The sequence below is a fragment of the Myotis yumanensis genome, unplaced genomic scaffold, assembly GCF_028538775.1.
Source record: "Myotis yumanensis isolate MYYU_CA2020_CCGP unplaced genomic scaffold, mMyoYum1.0.hap1 SCAF_1, whole genome shotgun sequence".
In the NCBI taxonomy this organism is placed as follows: Eukaryota; Metazoa; Chordata; class Mammalia; order Chiroptera; family Vespertilionidae; genus Myotis; species Myotis yumanensis.
The window spans coordinates 74,162,800-74,172,240 of record NW_027223752.1 but is presented as its reverse complement, the minus strand read 5'-3'; the positions used below and the strand labels follow the sequence as shown (position 1 = coordinate 74,172,240).

Genomic DNA, 9,441 nt, shown 5'->3' with positions numbered 1-9,441 from the left:
ATTTGGTTATATTTTGAGCCTGGTTATTTAAGCAAATGAACATTTAGTATTGTTATAGCCTCCTGTGGTTCTGATACTTTTATTGTTATTATGAAATGTCTCTCTTTATGTCTCTCTGATGCTTCCTGCATTAGCAGCTATTTTTCTGATGTTAATATTTCTACCCACTATCTTATGGTTTAACTTATTTTCTTTTTTTCCCGTTTTTAGATTTAGTCTTATGTGTTTTTTTTTCATTATTCTGTTTCCCCCTTCTCTTAGTTGTTAGTTATAAGTTTTACATTTGATTATTCTTATGGTGAATACTCTAAGATGGTGACATGCAACTTTTATTAATGTCTCTCATACAATTCACCTATACTTTATCAGCAATAGGACACATATTGTGTATAAGATTCTGCAGATAGATGCAAACATCTGATAGCTTCATCGATCTTGCACATTTTGTAATGAAACAATATAAATATAAATTAGCTTCCCCTTATTTCTTAAACTTGGAGCATTGCCGTGTATATTGATGTAAAAATTATATGTGTAGATACGTGATATTACATACTTATTTTAGCTCAAGATAATTATTATTCTATTTCGGGATTTTTGTTATAAAAAGAGAGGGCTGGGAGTCTGATAGATTGAGAAAAACTCGGGTGGAATCGCGATGCTTGCTAAGACTGACTTCCACACGGATAAGAACTAACGCTTTTTATTACTATTTCTATTATTATTTTAAATAAAGCCGATGAGTACAGACTGCCTCCAGGCCGAGAACCTTTGGGCTCCCAATCAGAGGCGCTGCAGGCAATCCTAGTCAAGATCCCGACCGGAACCTTGGCGCGGCAACGCCGGTTTCCGGCGGGCTCCTTAGAGCGGCGAACAGCTTTTTCCCGGGGGACCATGAGAGGGCCGGAGCCGGGTCCCGAACCCACGATGGAAGGAGACGTTCTGGACACACTAGAGGCGTTGGGGTGAGTATTCCTACGAACGTCTTTCCCCCGAAAACGTAAGCTCTCCCTCGGCCTGGCTGCAGCAGTCCCCACCTGCGAGCCTCTCCCGGGCTCCGGCAGCTCGGCGCAGGCCTCCTTTCCTGCCTCGCCCCCTCCGGCGCCGACGGAGTTAAGCGGGAGGCGGGAAAGAGATCCGTTTGGGGCCTGGGGGTGGAGAATGGCCTGAGAGCTGGGGCGCGCGGCCCCTCTTCCAAACTCCTTGCCTGGAACTCCTCCGCCGGCATTCGCGGCAGTGACGCGGGGCGGCCCGGCCGGCATCTGACCTCCCAGCACGCGCGTCCCTAGCCCGCGGGGCATATTTTTGTCCACGTCGTTGCGGCGCCCGCGGGGAGGTGTGGTGTCTCCTGCGCTGGGCGACCCGTGGCCGAATTAGGCCTCCCCTGTGGCTTACTTAGGCCGCGGGAGCGCATCTGTCCAGCTGCCTTGACTGTAGAAAATGTGTTCGTTCATTCCATTCATTCATTCAGCCACCGTTCGTGCACAGCGTATTTACTTCTTGCTGATGTGTTCTGAATGCATCCTTATGTGCCAGGCGGAGAAAAAGCCAGTCTCAGGTGACTGCTCGTTTACTAGTCGTGGGGGCTCCGTGGAGTGTGGTATTTACTGTTCAGAGTGATACTAGTCAGCGCTGTGGGGACTCCCGGGGTGGTTCCAATGCTTCTGGGCACGGGGAGCAATATCTATACAACATAGTCTCTCCCCCAGACTTAGCCTGTTTTTCTTCGGAGCCGCTATTCTTTTCACAATGTATCTTGACCTGCACGTTGTATGTGGAATGCCCCGCCCTCATCCCAGGCAGCTCCAGGAAAACAGGCGCCTTTCTGGTCTTGATGCCAATACCATCCCACAGTGGTGTCTGGCACAATAAATCGTGGGTGAATGAATGGGTGAGTGAATGAAGAAACGTCCAAAGAAGAGCGTGCACAGAGGTCAGCATCTGACCAGGTAGTTGAGAGTCAAACAAACAAACAAACAAACAAACACACGTTAAAGAGCATGGAGCCATCCACACAGTTGCTTGCCTTCCCACGGGGTTTCTTGAATGATTAGACTGTGCCTTTTCGGTGCTGTTGTGAAGCTTGAAACCCCCACTCCCTTTATCTTTTCCTGAAGCTGCACTTGATCCTCTATCAGTTGTTGCTTTTGGACCCTGATTAGCACCTACTTTGCAAGTGACCCAATGTTACAGAGCCCTGCACTTTAGTAGATCCGGAATAGATGTTTGCCAAATGAAAGAATAGAGCCACTGATTATTTAGGGGGCGTTTTTTTCTTCTGTGAAATCCCTTGGAAATTTTCACTTAGCTTGGTTAAGGAAGTAACCAAAACAAGAAGTTAAAATACTTAATTGAAGTGCTTAGGCCTCAAGCGTTTGAGCTCCTATGTATTCCAGATAAGAATAGTGGGATTCTGTAGTTTATGAAAAAGGTAAAGTCTGTCCCTTTTTTGCTTTCTTTATTCCTCGATTTTGTTTATATTATAGGTGCTTGAAAGATGAAGTTTGCTATAACTTTGACTTTTATTAAGGAAAATTAGTTTCAGAGTATTCAATATGGAAAGTAAAAATTACACACTTTAGAGTTGATTTTTCCTGAAATAACTGAGGACAAGAGTTTGAAGTTTCTTATAATAAAGTGTAGAAAAAAAGTAACATCCTCCTATGTAATAAAAGGCTAATATGCAAATCGATCAAACGTTGGAATGACTGGTCACTATGACGTGCACTGACCACCAGGAGGCAGATGCTCAACACAGGAGCTGCCCCCTGGTGGTCAGTGCGCTCCCACAGGGGGAGCGCTTCTCAGCCAGAAGCCGGGCTCAAGGCTGGCGAGTGCAGCTGTGGTGGTGGGAGCCTCTCCCGCTTCCACGGCAGTTGGACATCCCCTGAGGGCTCCTGAACTGCCAGAGGGCGCAGGCCGGGCTGAGGGGACCCCCCCCCCCCCACCCCAGTGCACAAATTTCATGCACCGGGGCCTCTAGTAGTTGTATACTTACAATAGGTGTTATAATTGAACAGTGTTTTAAAATACTGTCTATGTAGATTGTAAGTAATTTCCTGTTGTGATTGAAACGTGAGATATCATGAAGGTACTTTAGTTTTTCAGGTAACTAAAGGGAGGAATTAAAAGCGGACATCTATGTGAAAGAACAGTTTAGTGATATAGTCTGTTATAAATGGTAGGGTAAAAATAACTTAGTTTTCTCATCTGTGAAAGGAGCTGAGATTTCAGAAGTCTCTTTCAGTTCTGAGAGTCTCTGATTTTGTAGAACAGTGGATCTCAACCCTGATTGTGCATCAAAATCATGTATGGAGCTTGTGAAAAAATGTTCTGGTTTCGTATATGCTATAAGCTGAATGAATCATGATCTTTTTTGGGGATGCAGTACAAGCATGCATTTTTAAAAACAAGCTTCACAGACTAGGTTGCAAACCACCGTTATGGAGAGAAGTTTACTTCAAATATTTATTGAGCACAACTCTATACTGTTCTGAGAGGTCCATGGTAAGCAAAATAGGTCCCTGTCCTGTGGAGCTACAGTCTAGTGGAGAAACAGACATGATCACACAGATATTTATTAACGCTGATAACAAGTGTTTTAAAGGAAAAGAGCAGGATGACATAACATGACAGGAGGACCTATATAGTCTTAGGGAAGTTAGTTTTAGATTTCTGAGGAATTGGTATTTGAGTTGAAAAAAAAGGGTGAATAGGAGTTAACTAGGAGACGTTGGATTGGAAGGGAGGACAAGAGGAAAGGAGCACGCTGATTAGAAAAACTGGAAGGAGGCTAAGAGGCCGGAGGGCAGAGAGCAAAGGCCAGAGTGGTGAAGACTGGATTGGAGAGTTAGTTGAAGACTAGGGCATGCAGCACCTTTTAGGCTATGTTGTGGTTTTCTCATTTGTCATAACGGCAATGGGACATGATTGAGGGCTTTATTTATTTATTTTTTAATCTTTATTGTTGAGAGTACTGTATTACAGATGTCCTCCCCCCCCGCCCCACTGCCCCCCTTTTCCCGGATTCCACTCCACCCTAGGCCTTCATCACCCTGTTGTCTGTGTCCATGGGTAATGCATGTACGCTTGTAAGTTCTTTGGTTAATCTCTTCTCATGCCCCCTCCCTCATTTCCTCTGAGATTTCTCAGTCTATTCCATGTTTCTATGCCTCTGGTTCTATTTTATTCATCAGTTTATTTTGATCACTAGATTCCTTGTTCATTTATTTTTTTATATTTATTGCCATTTTACTGTTCATATTTTTTATCCTCTTCCTCCTCTTCCCCCTTTCTCCTCCCTTCTCCCCCCTCTTCCTCCCTTCTTTTCCCTTCTCCTCCTTCCTTCTTCCTCTTCTTAAAGAATACCCTTCACCATTTCATATAATACTGGTTTGGTGATGTGAACTCCTTTAGCTTTTTCTTGTCTGTGAAGCTCTTTATCTGACCTTCAATATCAAATGATAGTGTTGCTGGGTAGAGTAATAATCTTGGTTGTAGGTCCTTGCTATTCATCACTTTGAATATTTCCTGCTAATCCCTTCTGGCCTGCAAAGTTTCTATTGAGAAATCAGCTCAGTCACATGGGCACTCCCTTGTAGGTAATAACTGCTTTTCTCTTGCTTTTAAGATTCTCTCTTTACCTTTAACCTTTGGCATTTTAATTATGATGTATCTTGGTGTAGGCCTCTTTGGGTTCATCTTAATTGGGACTCTGCTTTTGAACTTGTATGTCTATTTCTTTCACCAGGTAAGGGAAATTTTCTGTCATTATTTTTTCAAATAGGTTTTCAATTTCTTGCTCCCTCTCTTCTCCTTCCAGGAGGGCTCCTGTACAGGAGACCTTCCCCTTTCTGTCTGTTCCGCCCTCCCCCCCCCCCCCCCGCTCCCCCCCCCCCCCCCCCCCCCCCCCCGCCCCACACTCACACAGAGTCTCAATGTGTCTTCTTCTTTAATTCTCTAGTTGTAGAACTTCTGTTCAGCCAGATTTCAGGCGGTTCTGAATGATGGTTGTTATGTAGCTTAGTTGTAATTTTGATGTGGTTGTGGAAGGAGGCGAGTACTGTGCTTACCTTTGCTACCATCTTTATGATTGAAGGATTTTAAATAAAAAAGGGAGTGATTAGATGTCTCGGTTTTGAAAAGTTACCTCTTAGTATAGGCAAGAAGTGATGGTTGCTTAGTGGCAATGGATATGGAAAGAAGTGCATTTATAGGGCTTAGTGATTGATTGGATATTAGAGCTGAAGGAGATGATGGTATCAAGGATCCATTTCTGCAGTAGGCATTTATTTAGCACCAAAATGAAATATATATTGGAATCTAAATTGAATACGGAAGAAAGTGAAGAAGACAGCAGAGAGCTAGTCAATGCAGAGAATGTGGAGGAACCAATGGAATGGAGGTAGAAATGATATTAAAGAGTAGTTGTAGGTGACTGGTCAAAACAGCAAGCTGAAAGGATAGATAGTAGGTTGTGGTCAGGAAGTGACATATTTGAATTAATGATTTCCAAGATGGAGTAGTTCCAGGTGATAGCAAGCTCTAGGACAGTGATGACATGCGAACTCAGTTTTTTGGTTGATTTTTCTTTGTTAAATGGCATTTACATATATAAAATAAATATCAAAAATATAAGTCTTTGTTTTACTATGGTTGCAAATATCAAAAAATTTCTATATGTGACATGGCACCAGAGTTAAGTTAGGGTTTTTCAAAATGCTGACACGCAGAGCTCAAAAGGTTCGCCATCACTGGTCTAGGATGTAGTGGCAAAGGATGGAAAAGAAAAGTTAGAGAATTGAGAGCTCAGGGTACTGGGTAGGGTATATGTGTGGACTCTGAAGAAACTTAATATAATGACAAAAAAAGAAAAAAGGAATGGAAAGGAAAAGAGAGCACAGGGAATGTTGGGGAGTACCCAAGAGATTGGTAGATGAAAATCACAAGAGAAAGAGGGTGGCAAATCTGACTGGCTTGAGCCTGGAGAGAGCAGCAGATATTTTTAAGAAAATGAGGGAGCAATGATACGAATGCTATATTGGGAAGCAAGGAGGACAAACCCTGCCATCTGATTGAGAGAGTAAACTAGCCAAAGCTAGGGTGGTAGGGATAATCTTTCTGAGAAGAGATTGACAGTATAGGAGAGTTGCTGTTTATGGATGGAACATAGTGGAAGAATTTGGGAAGCAGGGAGAAGTAGAGAACAGGATCAGAGGCAAGCCAATAGGTTGGGCAGATGACAGGGGAAAGGATCTCATGTTTTATACTAGTATACTGGCTAATAAAAATAGAAAACAAAGTAAATTAGGATCTGGCTGTGTCTTTGTGGAGGTTTGCCAATGGCCCTAACAGACTGAAGATTGGATCTCACAGTTTGAAGTGTCAGGCCAGCAGTTATGGTTCCACTGTATGGAGGACTCCTGGGGGAGGCTGGGCCTAGGGGAGGTATCTCCAATAGTTGGAATAAGAGTAGCACTTTCCTAATTAAATAAGAATACATAGAACAAACTAAGAGCATAATAATAATACCTTTTAGGACATTATGGCAATTAAATGAGGCAATATACATAAAGCACATAACACTGGCCTACTATAAGAGCAGTTTATAAATTTTAGTTGTATTGTGATTGTTATTAGATGTTAGGTTTGTTAAATGCATTTTTTTTTTCTTTATATCGATCTGATGAAACCAGAGGCATTAAGGATTGTAGGGTTTTCTCTCTCTAAATCAGCGGTTCTCAACCTATGGGTCGCGACCCCTTTGGCAGTCGAACGGCCCTTTCACAGGGGTCGCCTAAGACCATCCTGCATATCAGATATTTACATTATGATTCATAACAGTAGCAACGTTACAGTTATGAAGTAGCAACGAAAATAATTTTATGGTTGGGTCACAACATGAGGAACTGTATTTAAAGGGCCAGAAGGTTGAGAACCACTGCAATTCTTTATTTCTGGTGATTTAATCAATTTTGTTGAATTGTGGTTGGCATTTGAGTGAAAATAGCACCAACTATACAAATTAGATACATTTATTCAAGAGTTTATGATTATTGCAGAAATGCAAGCAAGTAGGGGGAAATAAAGATGTTTACGATTAAATCTCAATGAGAGGCACTGTAAGACATGGAAGAAAGGTAACTGCATAGAGGAACCAGTTTTGTCTAGAGGAGCAAAGACAGTGGTCTAGTGACTAGACCAGTGATGGCGAACCTATGACACGCGTGTCAGAGGTGACACACGAACTCATTTTTCTGGTTGATTTTTCTTTGTTAAATGGCATTTAAATATATAAAATATATATCAAAAATATAAATCTTTGTTTTACTATGGTTGCAAATATCAAAAAATTTCTATATGTGACACGGCACCAGAGTTAAGTTAGGGTTTTTCAAAATCTGACACACCGAGCTCCAAAGGTTCGCCATCACTGGACTAGACTCTAGTCCTAGCTCTGCCTTTTCCTGATTGCATAACTTAGCCAGGTTATTGGCTTAGTTTCCTTAATAGTGTAGGCAGAGTTTATAGTTCACATGGGACATTTGGGTTCATATTTGGGTTTAAATTATTATGTCATCATCTAGTTATTTTCTGACCCAGAATTAGGATAATACTAACTTCAAATTATTGCTGTAAACATTAAATGAATTATAAATAAATACATTTATAAATATGAGTGTATATATTTATAAATATGAATATATATATGTGACTAGCACTTTGCCTGGCCTAGTACTTATAAAGCAGGTATCCTAACCTCATTAACCCTTAATTTCTTACCTGTAAAATGGGGATTTGAAAATATCATGAGATATGACCAGAGAATTCAGAGAAAAGGAAATGCAAATGGCCTATAAACATAATTTACATTTCTCTTGCTCAAAAGAGAAATGTAAATTAAAACTATACTGAGATACCAGATAGTCAAAAATCCAAATGTTTGACAATTGTGGTGAATTATGAGGAATGGGTACTTACACAACCCCTGTAGAAGAAAATATAATAGTACCCAGCAAAATTACATATCCATTTACTCTTTGACCTAACAGTCCCAACACTAGGAATCTATCCCAGATATATACTGACAAAAATCTGCCAGTTTTTATAATAGGAAAACGATGTACTAGCCCAAATATCTTTCAGTAAGGGCATAGTGAATAAACTAGGGTGTATCCAGACAGAGAGGTACTATATGACAACAAAAATTATTGAGTAGTATTTCCGTTGATCTCTAGTATCTGTAAATATGTGTATGTGAATATATATGTGCTTAAAGCACGGAATAAGACAGTATGTAGAAGGCTACCTTTTATCTAAAAAAAGGAAAAGTATATGTTTGTTTTTAAAAACATTGTGGAATGACATCCCAAAACTAATAAATGTGGTTACCTTTGGGGGAGTGAGGGAACCAGAGTAGAGGCAACACAATTGAGATTGTTAAGTAGATTTGTCTTAATGTACCTTGTTTTGTAAATTAGACTTTGAAACCATATAAATGTCTTATGTAATTATAAAGCAAAATTAAAAATGAAATCAGAACAAAACAAGAGACAAATTTCTAAATTGTAAAGCAAAATGAAACTAAGGTCTGTTGATATGTTGAGTAGGTGGTTTAATCACAGAAAGGAATTTTTAAAAATATGTCCTTACTGGAATATATTCTAAAACATAAAAACATAAATTGTTTTCAGTGATTTTGTTGTTAGTAAAAATGCTGATTTTCCTACTCTGAAACTATATGTAGCTTATATTTTTTACTAGGATTATGTAAATGTTATTAGAAACCATATTTTTTTTATTGAAAATAGATAAAAATAGTAAAAACCACAATTTTAGAGAAAATAGATAAAAATACAAAACAAATTAAGTAAAAAAACCCCACAATTCTAAGTTTGAATTGGAAATAGCAATGTGAAATCCTGATGTAAGTTCTTTGAAAAAGCTTCAGATACAGTGACTAACCTTTAGTACCAGGTTGTGTACTCTAAATACCATTAAAAAGAATCAGGGCTTCTTGGAGAAATGGCCAATTACAAGTACAGGACAAGAACATCTTGTCAAAGAAATCAAGGAAAGTATTCGAAGAATACTGGGGATAAATCAAAGAAGAATGGCCTCTCACTAACCAAAGGTAGGACTGTTTGAAAAGAAAAATAACTACAGTGGATTAAAACTCATCAAATATGTTAAAATCTATAAGTTTATAATGTGAAACAAAAGCTCAGTTGCAGAAAGAGGAATAAAGTAGAAAACATATCTAATTCAATTAAGATAATTTGTAAGATGGTTAAAAATTTTAAGGTACTATTCAAGTAATCTTTGTAGCAGTGTTTGAAAGTATCCTATATAATAAAGGTAATATGCAAATTAACCCTCACACCATCACAAGATGGCTGCCTACAACCAGGCCGGCAGGGGGGTTAGTGAGGGACGACCAAA

General features: G+C 40.0%; 1 protein-coding gene across 1 annotated transcript in view; it reads left to right on the top strand.

Annotated features, from left to right (window-relative positions):
- Positions 1-875: 875 nt before the first annotated feature.
- Positions 876-9,441, top strand: part of FAM98B (family with sequence similarity 98 member B) — a 45,350-nt gene continuing 36,784 nt past the window's right edge. Inside the window, exon 1 of the mRNA XM_070425286.1 lies at positions 876-965. Coding sequence (XP_070281387.1) covers positions 895-965 — 71 coding nt within the window. The 5' untranslated portion in view covers positions 876-894. The remainder of the gene's footprint in view (positions 966-9,441) is intronic.